This window comes from Anser brachyrhynchus, assembly GCF_964034855.1.
Source record: "Anser brachyrhynchus genome assembly, chromosome: 3".
In the NCBI taxonomy this organism is placed as follows: Eukaryota; Metazoa; Chordata; class Aves; order Anseriformes; family Anatidae; genus Anser; species Anser brachyrhynchus.
Window position 1 is genome coordinate 55,414,641 of NC_137696.1, and position 18,655 is coordinate 55,433,295.

Sequence of the window (18,655 nt, forward strand, 5' to 3'; positions counted from 1 at the left end):
TGCAAACGCCTGTTAACACTGCGTAACGTGGGAGGCCTACAGATGACAGCATCTTGCAGTTTTGAGCATATTGAAATAGGATGACTCAGGGGAAAGGAAACAAAACAGGGAGGTTTCTTACGCCCTCAGGACCCATGCGGTTTGGGTCCTCTGTGACTCGGGGTTGGCACTGGCAGCGTCCAGCAGCTTGTGACAGGAAACTGGGGGATGGCCCGGTCTTGGCGGGCCCTGGCTTGGAATGCAGCCACAAACGGCACCCTCTGGCAGGGCCTGAACGTCAGCAGATCGGGGCTAAAAGGGGAAAGCCTTCACTGCCACATTGTTCCTGATCAATGGACAGAGACTTCAATGCCAGCCCAGGCTGGATCTTCTAAGCCACAGTTACATAAAATGTCTCTTAGTGTGACCAGCTTTGTATGGCTCTCTAGTAATCCCAAATTGGTGCGCCTACTACTACTTTTATCTACCATGATTATTTCTGATAACTTGAGAAGTGTTGCTGATTTACACTGTTTGCTTATTTACACTGAAACAGGCATTACTATCTTTGCCCCCCAAAAAATGAGATTTCAAAAATAGTCTTCAAATGTGACAAAAAATCAAACTTTAGGCAAATTGCTTATAAAAATTGTACTAGATTAAATGTGTTGTTCTGATGCTGGGCTGTTTAACCCTTTTATCCATAAATAACATTGTGGAATGACAAGCAAAAGTTCCAGAATGAACAAATTAAAGCTGACAATTTGATTAAAATGGGGTTTTCTAAAGAGCCAATTTCACTTTATTTCATTTTTTAATTATTGTTTTAATTCCTTGATGGCACCTTGTTTATGTTTCTTAAATATGTAAAACTTTATAAGAGAAAAAGAAAACTTTTTTTTTTTTTACTTCTCACTGCTTTTTCCGTATTTTCTGTTATTTCATATTCCTTTTTTGTTTATAACTTTTCTTTTTTTTTTTTTTTTTACAAACAGGCAATGAGAGCCTAGAAGAAAACTATGTTCAGGACAGTAAAATGGGATTTGTCATCAATGCTATATATGCCATGGCTCATGGACTCCAAAATATGCATCATTCCCTTTGTCCTGGACACGTTGGGCTGTGTGATGCTATGAAGCCAATCGACGGCAGCAAGCTGTTGGAGTTTCTCCTGAAGTCCACATTCATCGGTGTTTCTGGAGAAGAAGTTTGGTTTGATGAAAAGGGAGATGCCCCTGGAAGGTAAAGAGATTTTTTATCTCAACTAATTGTACCAGATGTTGGGAAGGGGGCAGTGTTCCTGGATTTGGTGATGGAGATTTCTCTGGCTGCTTTGCTAAAAGCATGCATAGTGTGAGACAGAAACAGAGTTATCTAGGTTAGTCTTACTAGCAGGTAGAAATAACACTGGTAACACATGATGCATTGGTAGCTACAGCTTGTACTGACACAGGAGTTATAATAAACCCTGTAACATTTCTAGTGTTTTGGGAGAGGACGGACCATGTATCTCACAGACTTTTGGTGTCTAAGCTAGCACTGGGGCTCACCACCAGGGCTTTATTACGTAAAAGGCCTAATGCAATTGCTTGGAATTTAACAAAGCATTTGCTTGCTGAGGTTTTGAAGGTAGGGCTGTAGCGCACATCCTTTTCCAACTGGATCTCAGCTACTCCAAGTGCCCCAGGAGACAGCCGTGCATCTGTGCCAGACAGTATTTAGTCTTGCTTGCTGAACTCCTGTGTGCTTTCCTTATCTTGCTTCAGATAAGCTCAGCTGTCCCAGAGTTCAAAGATAGGTCAGAATAGAACAGGATAAGTAATAGTGTTTGCCAGAAGGTACTGGGTTTCACTCATTTGGGGTCCAGTAAATTCCAGCTTTGTTAGCTGCTGCTGTCTACCCCTCCCTAGCAGACACAATATGTACCCAAGCAATGAGAGAGACAGCAATTTTGTGGACTTAGACATCACCTTTGTTTCTCTTAAGGGAGACAGCTGATAAATCTTTTCCTCTTCATTTAGGTCTGTGGACTCTGTCCAATTCTTTTAAGTGAGGCATCTCCCAGATGAATTTATTTATTTGTTTTAAATAAATTTAATTCAGCTGCTGGTGTACATGATTCATTATTAACTGAATCCTACTCAGGGGTTACTTCATTTAAGTTAGTTTTGCTACTGAGTTATTAAAGTGTTATAAAAGACTCTCTCACTCCATCTTTGGGCTTATTGCATAAATGCATCTGAGTGCCAACACTGCACAAAGAGTGCTCTGGAATAAACAAGAGTGTGCAGCCTGGTGTATGCCTTCAAAGAGTATTTGCAAGACACGGTGGCCTTAAAGCAACTCTTACTCCTCTTGCTATCTTTTGTTATCAAAACTGACCAACTTTTTTACCATTTTCTATTTACATTTCTTGTTATATTAACACAGTATATACATTTAATCAGCTCATTACATTTAAAATAAGAAAAAACCTGGTCAGTTTGGTCTTGTTTCTCATAAAGTGCTGCATACTGTATTTTTTTTAGTCAAAGGTATAAATGAGCTAAGTCAGACTTTGAAACTAGAGGCAAGCAATTCCCTTACATTCTTGCACACACTTATTAACACAAATGTATAAATCAGATATTTGTACATATAGTTTAGATAATACTGAGAAAGTACTGTTTAGTATATCTTTAAACTTTATATACACTATTTATCTCCATAAAAGCATTGCTCCAGCTTTGCATATGCTGCTTTATCTAGTTTTTAGCTATGTAGTTTGATGTTTAGGTGTAATTTTCCAATTTTATCCCATATTATACATTAGCTTGTAACCTGAGACTCCCATCAACTCTCATCAGTATAAATTCCAGAATTAGAACAAACAGTTCCCGAATTCAAAATATAGAAGGGTTTATATCAGGATATTTTCCAGAGTAGGTCAGGATGATAGAATTTCTCCCTTCTATCATTTTGGTCTGTAGCAAGGTTCATTTCTCTTGCTTTCCTGGCCTATTTAGAATTTGATGAGTTATTTTTGGTAGAGGTTTTTTACTTTTTTTTTTTTTTTTGGTTCTCATTTATATTTTCACAGCTGGAGAGTTAGCATTAGTTTGGGCAAGAGAATTCAGACAATCTTTTTGTTATTCATGCTGTAATCCTTGTATCAGTCTGTGGCATTTATATCTGTACAGCTGGTCCAATCTTTGTACACCAGCAGTAGTTTATGCCCATGTAGAACTGTATGTATCAGTATGTCACTCTAGATTCATCCTAGAGTTTCTAGTGTCCCACACAGTAAAGTTCATTGTGGGTAAGTGAATGTGCCACACCACAGTATCAATACTCCAAAGAACTTCTGTACCTCAGCAAAATGAAAAGCTATACGCCACATATGACACCTAAATAAAGCAGAGAGAGACAGATTTGGTTTGTCAGCTTTTCTATGCCAGTGAAAGAATGCATCATAAATATGTACAAAGTTTTTAAATGTTTTGTTACTATATAATGTAAACAAATCAGCTTCACAAGATGGAATAAGGCAATGTTCCTTCTTAAAAGCCAGGAATTACTTGCAAGATCTGTAAGGTTCTTTGAGCAACAGATCCTCATAACCTCCTGTTTATGGTTGTCGTGGGTAGATCAGATAGAGATGCCTGTAGTTATGCTTGGCTGACACTCATAAAATTTTGTTTTGAATCCCTTACGGCTTTGTCAACATTTGACTTTCATAGAGTACATCCCATTTGCTTGCTCAATATTAATCATATCACCCAAATTCCAAGAAATGGCTGGAGAAGCTGTGAGGGATGCAGAAGTCCACACCACATCCTTCTTTGGGCCTGTGCAAGGGGCAGAGGACAGCCATGTATTTCAGGACAGAACATCTCAAGTTCTTGTCTGTTCTAGGGTAACTGCCTACTTTTACCTTATGGCTAGTAGGAAGAAACTTACCCTTCAAGGACAAAAAATGTGCTTAGGCCTCTGACCATAAAATGCTATGGGACAACTGACAGGAACTGTCAGTGTCCAGCCCCAACGCTTGACCTTGCATGTGTGGAGAAATGCTTGTGTTCACAAGCTAACAGAAGCATTGTTATTCATTTTACCCTAACTAAACTTAGATATAGACCCATGTAACTCTACCCAGTAGCTGTTCTGGCTTCAAATCTGGTGAATCCATCTACTGCAATGCTTTGTGTAAATTATTAATGCATAGTGCAGAGACTTAAAACACATATAGTATATAAAGAACTGTGAGGCAAATATTCATTATTGGAGTTTAGCTCCATGGGTAGTTGTTTTGTCCAGTTACAATCCAACATGGTTCAGCAATCCTGTTTACCATTCTGCCTTCCAGAATACCGAACTTACTGCCAGCTTTATGTTATGGCTGTGGAGAAAAGTAACTTCAGCTATTTCAGGCTAACCAGCATTTACCTCAGGGTATGTGTGTGTCCGTGACCAGCTGGCTCATGGTCTGGCTCACAAGTAACTTGTTCATATGACCTCAATGACTTGGTCATAGCATTCCCCAATATACCTGAGACCTTGTCCTTACATTAAAATAAAGGTTTGTTTTCTTATGTGCAGAATGTTTTCATAGCTTCTGAAAATGCTGCTGTATGCATGTAGCTTCCAGCTGCCTCCACAGTCCTCACTTTCTTAGAGCTTCACAGCTCTCAAATTCACTTATTTTGGGGTAATCATTTGTAGCTTGGACACAGCCCCAAACTGCTAAAGTTGTATATGTGTACCTGGGGGAATGGTGACAGGGAGTTATTGAAGCACTGAACTTGTCCTTACTCAAAGATGGAATTTTTCATTTAAGAAAAGAAGGAAAGGATAAAGAACTTATGCATGTCTCCATGCCAAGTATATTTGTTAGATCACATTTTTCCACTTAAAATTCAAGCTGCATATCAAAGCTGCAAGTATTGTACTACATCTTGTCATATGCAAGACTGTGTAAGATCTTTTAGTGTGCATACTTTATTCTTTGACGGTTAACTGATAGAAAAGGGAACAGTGTTATAGGAAAACATAAGAATGGCTTCCAACCTAAAATAAAATCATATCCCTGAATTTGCCAGCTCTTGAATGATATTAAATGAATGCCCCTTTGTGCCTTATAATATATTTTTGCAAAAATTAAAACAATCTATGTAGGCTAGAAAATTCTATTAAGGGAATATGAAGTTTTAGTAATCTTTTATTCCCCTTCCTGAATTCATTTTCCAGTCCATTTTAACTGATTTTGTATTGGTCTAATTCAACATCACACCAAAAAAAAAGTAGGTTCTGCTTGCTAGCAAGAAGCATGTACACCCCTGCTCAATTTTACTCCTGTTTGTTGAATCTACATTATAAAGTGCCCTGCTGTTACTGCTTCTTGCTATGCTGACTCTTCATGATGCTGAAAAAAAGAATGACTTTTTATGTTATTCCTTTGTATGAGATGTGAAATGAGAAGGAATTGTTTTCTGGTGACTTTGAAATTTACCCCTTTCCATAGCAACTCCTCGGTTAAGACCCAGTTGCTAACCATGGAGCTGTAGAGCTGCTTTTTAAGCACCTGCTTGGAGCTCCATTGAAGTCAATGGCAGGAGTCCCTTTTCCTGCATGGTTCAGTGGAGCCATGCAGTGGCACTGACATCGTCTGAGCATGCACGTTGGCAAGACTGAGATCTAAATACAGTTGTAAGTAAGCACTTCATTAAATTATCTTTCACTAGAGAGATCTCAAAGATTCAATTACCAAAACTAGGCATCTAGAGAGTAGTTTGAGCACCTTTCCTCTGTGAACTGCAGAGTTGAAATTTTGCGTGTTTGAACCTCAATAAAGGAAAAGAAAGAATTGGATATTTCTCCCACTTTGCCCACAAACAAGCATCCTGGTTTTATTTACAGCTCATGTTTTTCTTACCTTTCATTCCTAATGTGCATACAGATTAGCAACACTCATTATAAGCTAAAGAATTTTTTGTCCAGAGACTGAGACAATCCAGTTGAGAAAAACAAGGTAGTAACTAATTCCCAGGCTTGTAAAACAGAAGACGCTTTGTGATTTTCAGCACCAATACTGATTACTGGTTTGCAACCCTCTTTTTCTAAAGCCCTCCCACACATACCTGTTACCTACCTTCTTGTCTGAGGAGGCCAGCCTGTAGATCCATCCTCTTCTGTGTTTTTTTTTTTTTTTCCCTCTCTCCACTATTCATTCTCCCATTCTTGCTTATTTCCTATTATGAAATTACCACAGTTAATTACTGCAATTACTGCTTTGCACAAGCCACATTCTGTAGGTAAAAGAAGGAGACAAACACTTAGCAGTAAGGGATGTGCACACATCAGGTACATCACATGGAGGGCAATGATGGAAGTAGGGAAATTGAATGCTTTTGTAACAGTGTTTTATGGTTCTTCTATATTAGTCCTGGGAAGTTCTGTGCTATATGCCTAGGGCAAGGAAGTAAATATTGTTCCTGGGCTGCTAACTTTTCCTCACAGTTTCACTGAGTTAGGTGAGGAAAATAGCGAACTAGTGCTTACAGTTAACTTATGGCACACCAGTTTAGTTAGTTCAAATATTTCTACTGGATGATTACTTCAGGGTTCTCAGCAGAAGAAATACTGCAAGCAACCTATATGTAGGCACCAAGTGTATGTTAAAGGTTCTGAAAAATGGCTGGAAAACACACCATCCAAACAGTACAACAGTACAGGTGAATCTTTAGCAGAGCTTGCTTTCTTTGGTATACAGTCCTTCCTGGACACACAACTTTTTACCCACAGTTTTATGTAAATAGGGCAGTCAATCAGTAATTACATGACAATCAGAGCTGTTATTTACTGCAGATCTTACATTATTTGATGATTCCATGAAACTCTAGTCTATAGTAAGTTTTTATCCTTCATATTGCAGGGCAGTGACTAGCTTTCTATTTTTTCCCTTTCAGGTACGACATCATGAACCTGCAATACATAGAGCCCAACCGCTATGACTATGTCCTCATCGGAACTTGGCACGAGGGTGTACTCAACATCGACGACTACAGGATTCAGATGAACAAGAGTGGGATGGTCCGATCAGTGTGCAGCGAGCCTTGCTTGAAGGGGCAAATTAAGGTTTGCATCAGATCCTTTTTTCCGTATAAATGTGAATAACCAGGCAGTGCTTTTTCACTAAATCCGAGCAATCTTCTTTCAAGCCAAGGGAAACAGAGGGTGTTACTTAGAACTTTCTTTTCTGCAGGAAAGCCAAAATTATAGAAAGACTCCTAGATCAACATTTTATTCTTAAAATCCCATATAAAGGCCCATACTTTCTAAAATTGCCATTGATGCAGAATCTTCCAGTATGACAAGATTTGAATTAAATTTCACCTTATGTGAGAAAGAACAAGATTTTCACTTAGTCATTGCCTACACTGGTAAGTGGCTGGGATTCACTCAGGGGCCTTAAAATAATGTAACCCATGGGAATCCAGTATTTTGTTCCAAAAATAGCACCTGTGAGAAAAAAAATAATTAAAAAGCACATTTATATCTCATGTTCACAACAGGAGGTATGGAAAAACAAATGAAATCACTCTCTGTTTACCAAACAGTAGCACTTGTATCAAGCTACAAGTACTTTTCCACCTGCCATATCTGGATGACATAAAGACATGTTCTACCACTATCAAAATGCTATGGATGCAGTAAGTTTAAAATAGCAAGAAGCTGATTCAGGAATATCACCTTAAAAAAGATTCTCCTTTCTAATTTCATTTAATAAACATATCTGTGGCTTTTAAATCGTATATTGCTACTATGAGCCATAGATGATTGATGATTTGGCAAAGGCTTAGTGACATACTCCAGCAGTCTTGGAGGGGAAACAGTACTGGTATTTACTGCCCTCCAAAATATCTTTTCTCTGTTTTTGAGATTGTGCAGTTTGTGTATGTGTGTATATGTAAACAACATGCATACAAAATGCCAGCTTCATCTCCCATTGAAGTCTATTGGACTCTTTCCACAGAATGCCAGAGGAAATGCTAACCAAAAAAATATATATACATATCTCATTCAATGAAACAAACATTTTGTATTTTTCTTAGTTCTGCATATAGATGGATAGGAAGATTCTGGAGAGAAGGCTGGATTCTTCCTTTCTGACAAGAATCTTTTTCATTGTAAATTAGAAATTATGTGCTCGTGCTTGTATATATATATAATATATACATAATATATAAAATATATTAAATAATATTATGAAATATATATGTAAATGCATGAATCAGTCTTCATTCTAATATTTGACTTTATTTACTGCTTTTTACTATTCAACAGATATTAAGTGTGAGCTGAAAGACTTTGTCCCAACCTGAGTCATCTCTCAGACTAAACCTCTTCTCAAGTTTGATTGAAAATGTAACACTGTGACACTGTACCAAAAGGGAAAATGGTTTTACACTTTTAACTCAGGAAAAAAAAAAACATAAATAAATAAAAAATGAAATTGTCCTAAGAGATTATCCTTGAACTTGTAAGCACAATTTTTAATACAAAGGGTTAGATATAAATCCAGGACACATTTTCTATTTGTTTGCAATGTCCCACATGCAGGAATCCTGTCATTTAAACAATGCAGGTGGTACCTGTTTGCTGTGGGGGCTTCTGTGTTCTCTTATAGAGGCTCATCACTGAGGATATGTTCTGCATTACAGGTGATCAGGAAAGGAGAAGTGAGCTGCTGCTGGATTTGCACTGCTTGCAAGGAGAATGAATTTGTTCAGGATGAATTCACTTGTAAAGCCTGTGAGCTTGGCTGGTGGCCGAATGCTGAACTGACAGGTAGGGATGTGTCCCTCCCAATGCATTCCCATTTGACAGGGCACAATGAGAATGGCATCTGGTGGAGAGTAAGGTGATAGCATGCAAAGATAGTAAAGGGACATATTTAAGGACACATGACAATAAAGACAGTGAAATTTGTACCAAGAAGAAATGACATATTCTGTCTGTTCCTCCACTTTAGTTAACAAAAGCATCAATAAAGCTGTTAAAACTACCAATGAACTTAGCAGCATTTGCTGCAATTTTAGCAGTGAATATCACAGGAGCTCGGTGCATCTTTGTCAGTTTGACATGATAGTCTTTCCTCTTGTTCTATCTTGCAATTAGTAATACTTTGTTTGGGATTTCTAGGCTTGAAGTAACTATCAGAATTTCCTTTTTTTATAAAGATCATTCTCTCTACATCCACCAGCAAAAGGAACATCAATAAAATCTTAAAAAAGGCTGGCAGAAGAAAGGGAAAATTTGGAAAGGGAAAATTAGAATTTGTCTCCCCTGTGAATATGTGAATATGAATGAGTCGTATGCTATGGCATCCTTCTGATCTTTTCTACCTACCAAGGTCAACTGCTCACACCTGCTCTGGGCTTTACAGTAACTATTACCTCAAGAAAATACACATAGTGCATTGAGAAGCACCACCTTGACCTTGGGGTTTGCTTTGTATCACTATGAAAGACCTTGCCTCATGCTGCATCTGCAAAATTTTGCTGCCAGTATTCATCAGAGTATAGTCAGAGAAACAATTTCACTACCTAGCTGAAGATCAACTATACAACTTATCACATCATTGTCCTTCAATATAACTGGGTGGCAACTGGATGTTCCTGCAGCACCAAACACATAGCTAGTCACTGAAGCCAAGTGAATTTTAAGGGGTTTTCTTTTGGGAGGGAAAGCTGGCCACTTTTCCAGCTAATAAGTGTATTATTAATCACAACAAAATGGAAAATTTGACCCATTTTTTTGTTTTGTTTTGTTTTGTTTTTTGAATGGAAAATAAGCTATCCAAGTTCACAGATGTGTGTCTGTACCCCATACCTCTGACCCCAAAAGTCTCCTTCCCTCTTTCTGTGGTGTGCAACAAAACCTAGTTCAAACATATTTATCAGGATACAGAGATGTCAATGGTCATTCAGTTCCTTTAAGTTTCATGTAAATGGGTTGAAGGAAGAGGAGTTTTTAAAAAAAACCTTCTACAAGCTCCCCAGTTGTGGAAAAACATATTGCTTTTCTAGACACTAGAAAATCTACAGCATCCTTTATAAATGTGCTGATCACTGGAAAAGCTCAGATTCAACCCCCACCTTCTGAGATACCAAAGTCTGCTAATTTTAAAGCGGATATCCACAGAGAACCACATTCTTGGAGGTTCACAGAATTGTTTGTATCTACTATTCAGGGAAGAAAACTAGGACTTCTTTTCAATCAATAAGGCAGAACAAGAACATAGTGAGAGATCAATGTGCACTTGAGCGAATATGGTTCAGTGCTACCAGCTGCCCAAAATAGCTCGAAAGGGGGCATGTCAAAATGACAGGCACTGCCGAAAGGAGTTGAAGAAAGCATGAGTGCTGGAAAAAATCTCAGGGGCATGTTGCAATCTATTAACTTTTAATGAAATCAGTAAGTGACCTGCTGATTTGTGTTTCTTCTCAGCAAGGAGACTGGGCTGCTGCTGTTCTAAAATCACAGTGGCATCAGTCAAATGACAGCATAGCCATCGACTGATTTCCTAGAGAACATCAAAATGGCAGTCTGTTTCTGCACAGATTCTTCATTCCTTCTAATCGAGGAGAAAGATTCTTTTTTAACCCTTATATCAGGGTTACAGAAAGGGAAATTGAGCTACACAAACTCTGACTTTTGGGCTTTGCTGGAGTCACTATTGGTACTATTTAGTATGAAAATCTCTTTTCTTGCCAGCATTTCCCCCATCAAATATGTTTTTATAATTTGGTTTTGTGTGTTGTATTCATACCCTGCCAGTCACTGCAGCATCTAGACACAGACGTTAACATCTCACATTCCAGATTGTTTTTCCCTTTACCTTAAATCATAAATGCTAAACATGTATGCAGTTTTAGTCGTATTTTCCATCACAGATGGAGGTTTTAAAATCCTTAGTCCTTTTAAGAAACATGGATTGCATACTAACCCATTTCCTAAGACGTGCTTTTTGAGATGTTCATTTTCTCCATTTGAAATCAGTCTCTGCTGCTCAGCAATCCTTTGCAGAGATTTAAATTTTAGTTTTAAATATAAAATATTTTTTAGATTACATCCACTAAATATGCATTCAGCGAGGTGGAGTCAGCAGGCAGAAAGAAATTTCTCTCCATAAATGATGTAAACTGTACATTTAGACTGACCTGACAAATTGTCACTAAAACTAGTATCTTAAGGTCTTGTGCAAAGAAGAAGAGAGATCTTTTATAGTAACAGAAATTGTATAAGAGCAATGAATGTCAAGCTAGTAAACCCACTTTTCTCCGTCTTGAACAAGCAATAAAACAAGATAAGAGAGGAAGTTTTATAGAGCTATTATGAAACGAATTACAAAGGTTTGGGGCCATCAGCTACCTGGGATGTGTTAATGACCTCAGAAAATATCTTGGAGTGTCTTATTGGCCTTGCAGTATGAACATAATTTAAAAATAAAATTTAATAAAGAAAAATTGATTAGTCTTCTGCTCTGGGAAATGATTCATGGTTAAATTGCAGGGACAATAGAAGATGAAAACTAACAAACAGCTTTTTACTAGAAACTTGTAACTTAAGTTTTTGCCACTGATTCTCTCTCTTTTAAAATCATCATTGCTATTATTATTATTTATTTCATGTATGCAATTTGTAAGTACACTGTTTCCTGACTATCCTCCCCCTGTCTTGACAAGCTTCCTGAGCCTACTGTCTCCTAGCTGGGAAATGACCCACCTTCACAGATGCTGACAACCAACAACTGTTTGCTGATATAAGCAGTGCAGGCTGTTTTTTGCAATGTTTGTAGCATATGTGGCTCTTGGGGCTTGACAATGCACAGGAATTGCACTGATATAACAAAACATGTTTCTAAAACCTTGCACAGGATAAGCTTAAAGCAATCAATAGACTTACCTACATGCTGAATCAGGGCTAAGTCTCCAAACGTGTTAAGGTAGAATAATATGAGTATGGCTTATGTTGCTAAGCTTAAAGTACACATTGAAACTTAAGCCTCCCAGCAACCACAGACTGTCTTCTGGTTTAAGAAAAGACCTCTGCATGTATTAATCAAAGAACAGTAGCTTCTGACTGTTAGTCCACTATTAAATGAAAATAATAGCTAATTCCTGCTCAGGGCTGCTGCAGCTAATGGCCAGAGGCTCCTACTTCTAATAAAAAGCTTTTCCTTAATTACATTTCACCAGAAAAATACTGATTGGAAGAACAGTTTTTCCTCACCCATCTGAGTCTTGAACAGATCTTTTTGAGCAAAAGAGAATCCCTTTCCTTTATAAAATAAGATATCCAGATGCACACACTATCATTCCTGTTGTTTTTGATGTTACAGGTGATAGTGTTACCTGTAGTTAAGTCAGCCTGGCACTCTTAGATAAAAGGAGTACAGAATTATAAGGCATTCTTTCAGTTCATATGACATTGGAAGACATTAAAAGTTCGTGCAGAAATTTTCCATGTCAGGACTTTGCCTCAGGCTTACTCTTTTTTTTTTTTTTTTTAATTTCAACAGAAAAAACACAATTTTTTTCTTTCTCACAATGAGGTTACAGCAAAACTCTGTTTGCTCAGCCCTGATCCATACCTCTGCTTACTTATTCTGTATTTAGAAGGGAGGACTTTACATTTTGGTATAAGTATTAATTGGTAATTTTTTTTCAACATGTGGAAGATACATTTAGACTGAGCAGAATTCTGGGCCTCAGAAGCTCTTAGCTCATACAGGATGATTTCTGAAGATATACTCCATATTGAAGAGGAAAAGGCTGAGCATGACTTTTGCTCATCACAATATCGGGACACTTGCTAAGATTCAGCAATAAAACCGAGTTAAAAAATGTTTCTCTTGCAAGGTAACTAGCACCACCTTTAGTTTGGTGGCCTGACAGCCCCAGCTCTGCCAATGGCTCATGGAGGTACTGATCTCTTGTTCATTACGGTTTTATTTTAAACCTCAGAAAATACCCATAAACACGTAAAAAGCATGTTAACACTGCTAAGTCAAGAACAGAAATCAGGAAATGCCAGAATGAAAGTTCTGAGTAGCTCAGCTTCCCAACCTTAACATCCCATTAACATAAAGGATTTTATTTGCTATGTAATATTCATTGATGATATTATATCTCCAGCACAGACTCCTTTGTGGGGTGAGTGGTGTGGAAGAGAGCTCTGACAGTTAAACACCATTTAAACTGATACCTATACTCGCACATCTGTACTAGTCGTAAAGGAGTCCTTTTCCATTTATTTTCTGAAGGCAGAGAGGTTTTGTGGGTTTGACTTTTCCATAAGAAATGAATTACATTATTTAGTGGAGCTGATGAAAGGAGTGTAGATGAAAAACAAGGAGCAGAGAGTTTGAAAAAGTGAAAATAAGGTAATGTTAAGGGAAAAAAAAAAGCAGAAATATAATGAGAAGGTATGGTATCCATGTTGCAGTCCTGTTATGACTTTGGATTTATGATTTTTCTGCCTGTAAAAGATATCCAAATACTCTGTTTTCTGTATAAAATCACCCTCAGAAAAATGTAGTGGGTTTTTATTCTTGTTTTGATGCAGATTAAAATAAATTAGTCTGAGGAGGTTAAAAAGCTGCCATTGTGATTTGAAATAATCCCATCCATGCTGAAATGAAGTGATGGTGTTGGGTTGTGCCTTTGATGTGCTGGGCTTGTCAGCAGTCCTTCCAACATGAATTAGAAGATATTTTCTAAATCTCATTTCCCTTTATAGCATCATAAGCAAATGTTTGGGTCACCCAAAATTGATGGCTATGTTTTTGAACATATTTATTCTAAAGCTTTCCATGCTGCTATTCAGTCATTTATAAAATGGTTTTAATAATCCATGGCACATAGGCATAAGCTAATATTTAGATTATATTGGTAGCCAGAAAAAAAAAAAAAGTTCTTTCTTCAAGCAGATACTTTTCTAACACTCTGTTTCTTTTCTATACACTGCAGGCTGTGAACCCATCCCTGTAAAGTACCTCCAGTGGAGCAATATAGAGTCTATTGTGGCTGTGGTCTTTTCCTGCCTGGGGATCCTGGTCACCATGTTTGTCACCCTTATCTTTGTGCTCTACAGGGACACCCCTGTTGTCAAATCTTCCAGTCGGGAGCTCTGCTACATAATCCTTGCTGGCATCTTTCTGGGTTACGTCTGCCCTTTCACCCTTATAGCTAAACCCACCACGACATCCTGCTACCTCCAGCGCCTTCTGGTGGGTCTCTCCTCTGCCATGTGTTATTCTGCCCTTGTGACCAAAACCAACCGCATTGCACGCATCCTGGCAGGCAGCAAAAAGAAGATCTGTACCCGCAAGCCACGTTTCATGAGTGCGTGGGCCCAAGTGGTCATTGCCTCCATTTTGATCAGTGTGCAGCTGACACTGGTGGTCACGCTGATCATCCTGGAGCCCCCCATGCCCATCCTCTCCTACCCCAGTATTAAGGAAGTTTACCTTATCTGCAACACCAGCAACCTAGGAGTTGTGGCTCCTGTGGGCTACAATGGGCTCCTCATCATGAGCTGCACATACTATGCCTTCAAGACTCGTAATGTGCCTGCCAATTTCAATGAGGCCAAGTACATTGCATTCACCATGTACACCACTTGTATCATCTGGCTGGCCTTTGTGCCTATCTATTTTGGGAGCAACTACAAGATCATCACCACTTGTTTCGCAGTGAGCCTGAGTGTGACAGTGGCCCTGGGGTGCATGTTCACTCCTAAGATGTACATCATCATAGCCAAGCCCGAGAGGAATGTCCGCAGTGCCTTCACCACCTCAGATGTGGTGCGTATGCATGTCGGGGATGGCAAGGCACCTTGCAAGTCCAACACTTTCCTCAACATATTCCGGAGAAAGAAACCAGGGGCTGGAAATCCAAAGTAAGTGATTGACTGCAGGTACAGATCTGTCCGTATTTTATGTCCCTCTTTTTGCCGTCCTCTCTTGGTTGACCATAGTTTGCTGAATAGTAAGGTATGTAAAGTTTTTTCATCTCACATGTAGCAGAAAAGGTAGAAATGATCCTTTAGATATAAATCTCGGATGGATGTTGACATGTTGCTTCTCATTTTCTCTCCTGCTCTAAAGGCAGCCCTGTTCACAACCCCCTCTACCACTGGGGTGGCTCAGGCAGTGGCGGAGTAACCAAGTTCCAATTCCATCTTCTCCCATCTCTCTCCATACGACAGGGGTCACAAACCCCTATGAGCAGATGCTCTGCATTACTCTCCAAACTGAAGTATAAATGTAGCCTTTTGGGAAAGGGGAGCAGAAATCTGTGTCTGAGTGGTTGTAAATCACATGTACTTGTCTGAGACCACTGGGATCTGTGTGTGAAAGCTGGGGTTTGAACATTAGTTTGTAAGGTAGTGTTTTGTTACAGTCCTCATGATTGTCATCCAAAAGCACCCTTCATACTATGCCTGTGCTCTATTTAATATTCAGAATTATGAACAAGTCTCCTAATCATCAGCAGTGTGAACTTGTCCATGTTCCCAAAACCAGTGTTGGTGTGAAAAGTTGTAGAGGTCAACTGAAGGTGAACACGAGCTTACATCCACATCAGTTGAGCCTGTTATTCTCCTTGTTAAAGAATAAACACAAGCCAGCTGCAGCAGAGGGGGAGAGAGAACTTCAAACATCATCTCCCTCTGAGCAGCTGTCAGAATGTTTGCAATCTTTATTATCTTATTGCTTCTTAATCTTTAAAGAAGCACCATGGGGCTAGACATGAGCTTAGATTTTTTTTTGTCACAATTTAAAAAAACTTATCAAAATAATGAAGAATCAGTGAGTTTCCTGACAGAATTAAAATTCGGTTAATTTCCATCTCTTTAGGATCTGTAGGTTTCTCTGAGTCACTCGAGAATTGGTTTTCATTCAGTTTGCATAAGAACTGTTTTCATATGTCCTGGAGATGGAAAGGATAAGGATGAAGGTAATACCATACAGAATTGATGCTGTAATTAATTTTTCCTTTATGCTACTTCAGTACAGTTTATTTTGTTACTAGAAAAGCGGTTGGAAAAAAAGTGAATGGAAACATAAATAACCCAAATATGCAACTCAATGTGCCATGGAGTCCTCACTGTTCTTTTACCTTCCCGAAACAAACAAACAAACAAACAAACAAGAAAAAAAAACACAAAACAAAACAACACAAAACAACAAAAAAATGTGCTTAAAAATATCTAAATATAGTAAATTTAGAATAGAGTTCACAATATAAGAAAATATTTCTTCTTCTTGAGAAAACAGCTTCGCCCTCAGCATTGTCACTTCAATAAAACAATAGAGCTTTCCTGAGCTTTTTATCAAATTCTTTGATGCATAATTTTTTGTAAGCATTTCTGTGCCTCTGTTGAGCATCAGTGAGTGGAATGGAGCCAGAAAGCCAACACAGAGTTTTAAGGTACTCTTCTCAACTGAAAACTCAAAACCTAGTTACTATGAATTTTGCTCTTTTGTCTCAGGTCAAGCAGCCAGCTATTTTACAAAGCAAAATGTCAATCTCTGATCTAAACCTCCTGCACAGTTACTGCTATGTTCCTCACCTAAACCAACACAGAGGTAGGGGTATACTAGGCTTGCTTATGAGGAAGGACAGCACACCTCTCCATACACGGGCACAAAGAAGTACAAAAGGTCATTTTAGGGTTTGGGAGGATATTTTATCTCCTAACAGAGTCTGTTGCAAAGCTTCTAAGGACAATGTGCTGACAGGCACAGAACTGGGAGCCACTGAGGAAACCAAGAAGGAAAGGGTAGAATTCACTGGAGCTTTGCAAACACCCAGCTAACTAAAATGTGTGTTCAGGTCCTTCCTAAAAAAAGGCTTGAAAGAACTGAAATATGCTTAATGCCAACAGAAACGGCCTCCAGACTGATTTTCAATGTTTTTCTTTTCCCATTGAAACTTGGGATTTATATTCCAGTTTTCCTTCAATAAGTCAGATCTCTGACTGTGGTGATGTTTCTTGATACTGTAATTTTCTGTCCCTATAGCCACATGTCCCTCCCTGTAAATGGCTATCAGTTTCACTCAAAGGATCTGTTTTCCAGCTGTTTTCCACAAACTTTCAATTTTCTTGTCATCTCCTCTTTCTCTTGCTAGATTGCTTTTCTTTTACTACTTTTCAATTTTCATCCTTCTCTTCCTGTCTGCATTGAACCTCTCTTCTGCTAATCCAGTAAATTCCAATTCCTTCCTCTAAACAGAAAAGTGGCATCCATTTAAATTAAATTAGCGTGCAGATATAGAGTTAAATTGAGTTAACTTTAACAGAGGAAACTAGTTTAGATTTACAAGGGCAAATCAAACTTATATAAACCTTGTTAAAAGACCAACCTCCAATGTTATGCTGTTAGTTTAACTACTAGCTTTAGAAGCAGAGCCAGCCAACCTGCTCTTCCTTTCTCCTTTGTAAAGTAGAGCAGAAGAATTAACTAGGGAAGTCCATTAACATAGGATCTATTAGTCAATAGAAAACCTTCAGCTACATCTTGTGCTGATACAGAGGTCAACTTGAAAAATGGATGTCCCAGCTGAACTACCAACACAATTTCAATGAAAATAAATTGTTCAGTAACATTGGTCTTTACAAAAATAACAAAGCGTGCTGCTTTTACTGATCTGTGGCACTCCAAAGATTCTGTGTGCAATCATGAAGGTGTGAACTCTCTCTTACTTGGCTGAGTTGAACTGTGAGTGATTATAGACAGCACTGTTTTAAATAGAGCTGGCTGGGAACTTTCCAGTAGGGTATGTTTCCCATCAGAAAATTCTGGCCTCTCAAAATGTTTCATAGAATTGGATTTTGATGGGAAAGATCCTCTCCGGGCCAGGATGACTTTTTTTTCCCTATGCAGGGATGAAGGAGTTGGTAGGGTGTAAGGGATCTTTACCCCAATAGCCAGTAGGACAATAGCTAAGATATTCACTTAGGTTAAGAACATCTCCTTCACATCCCAGGTTGATGTCCTATAGCTGGACAACACATCGCTCCAGGGCAAGTCTCCCCCTTCTCTCTGTTCTTGAGCAGCAGTGTGTCCTGGAAAAGAGGAAAAAAATCCTGATGCAAACCCTAGAGAAATACCCTGTATTATTCTGTGAGACAACTCAAATCTGGGTCTGAGAGATCCCTTGTGAATGTCTTCAGTACTGAGATATTGTCAGTCTCTTCCTCTTGTCAAATGAATATTTAAATATTTATAAAAAATGGAACAGCTCCATCAGGAGAGATCGAGACAGTGATCTCTGCTACATTTATTGAAGCTGTGGGGGGGCTGTTATTGTTAGAGTGTGCTGCTTGGTGGCATTATAAGATCGTGGCTGTTACAGCATTTTTAGTAGAGCCTTTTTAATCTTTTTTTTTTTTTTTTTCCCACCTGTGAGATTGGAACTTTCTGGTATGGGTCTTGCTGTGATCATTAGCCTAGTACTTGACCATGAATGTTACTTTGGCCTATGAGGGTCAATCAGCTTGAAGAGTAGCACTCTGAGAAAGTGCCTGTAAGATACCAAGGGCAGGTATAAAGGAGGGAGGGCTGAGGTGGGATGCAGCCCTGCCTGGTGTGGCTCTCACTCTGTTGTGTGCTCCCTCCATCCTCACC

The 18,655-nt window shown here is 38.7% G+C and overlaps 1 protein-coding gene and 1 long non-coding RNA gene across 8 annotated transcripts in view; one reads left to right on the forward strand and one right to left on the reverse strand.

Annotated features, from left to right (window-relative positions):
* GRM1 (glutamate metabotropic receptor 1) overlaps positions 1-18,655 on the forward strand; it is a 186,549-nt gene that overhangs the window by 140,592 nt on the left and 27,302 nt on the right. For 6 of the 7 annotated variants that reach the window (XM_080587285.1, XM_080587289.1, XM_080587288.1 and 3 more), the window contains 4 exons: positions 975-1,221; positions 6,924-7,092; positions 8,679-8,805; positions 13,992-14,922. In XM_080587285.1, coding sequence (XP_080443411.1) covers positions 975-1,221; positions 6,924-7,092; positions 8,679-8,805; positions 13,992-14,922 — 1,474 coding nt within the window. Of the gene's footprint in view, positions 1-974; positions 1,222-6,923; positions 7,093-8,678; positions 8,806-13,991; positions 14,923-15,130; positions 15,903-18,655 lie in introns of those variants that run through there. The other variant, XM_080587286.1, reaches the window with a different exon arrangement.
* Positions 1,078-11,997, reverse strand: LOC308193073. Its single transcript, XR_013949359.1, has 3 exons — positions 11,926-11,997; positions 6,107-6,206; positions 1,078-1,214 (listed from the first exon to the last, which is right to left on the reverse strand). It is a non-coding gene; the product is annotated as an uncharacterized lncRNA (long non-coding RNA).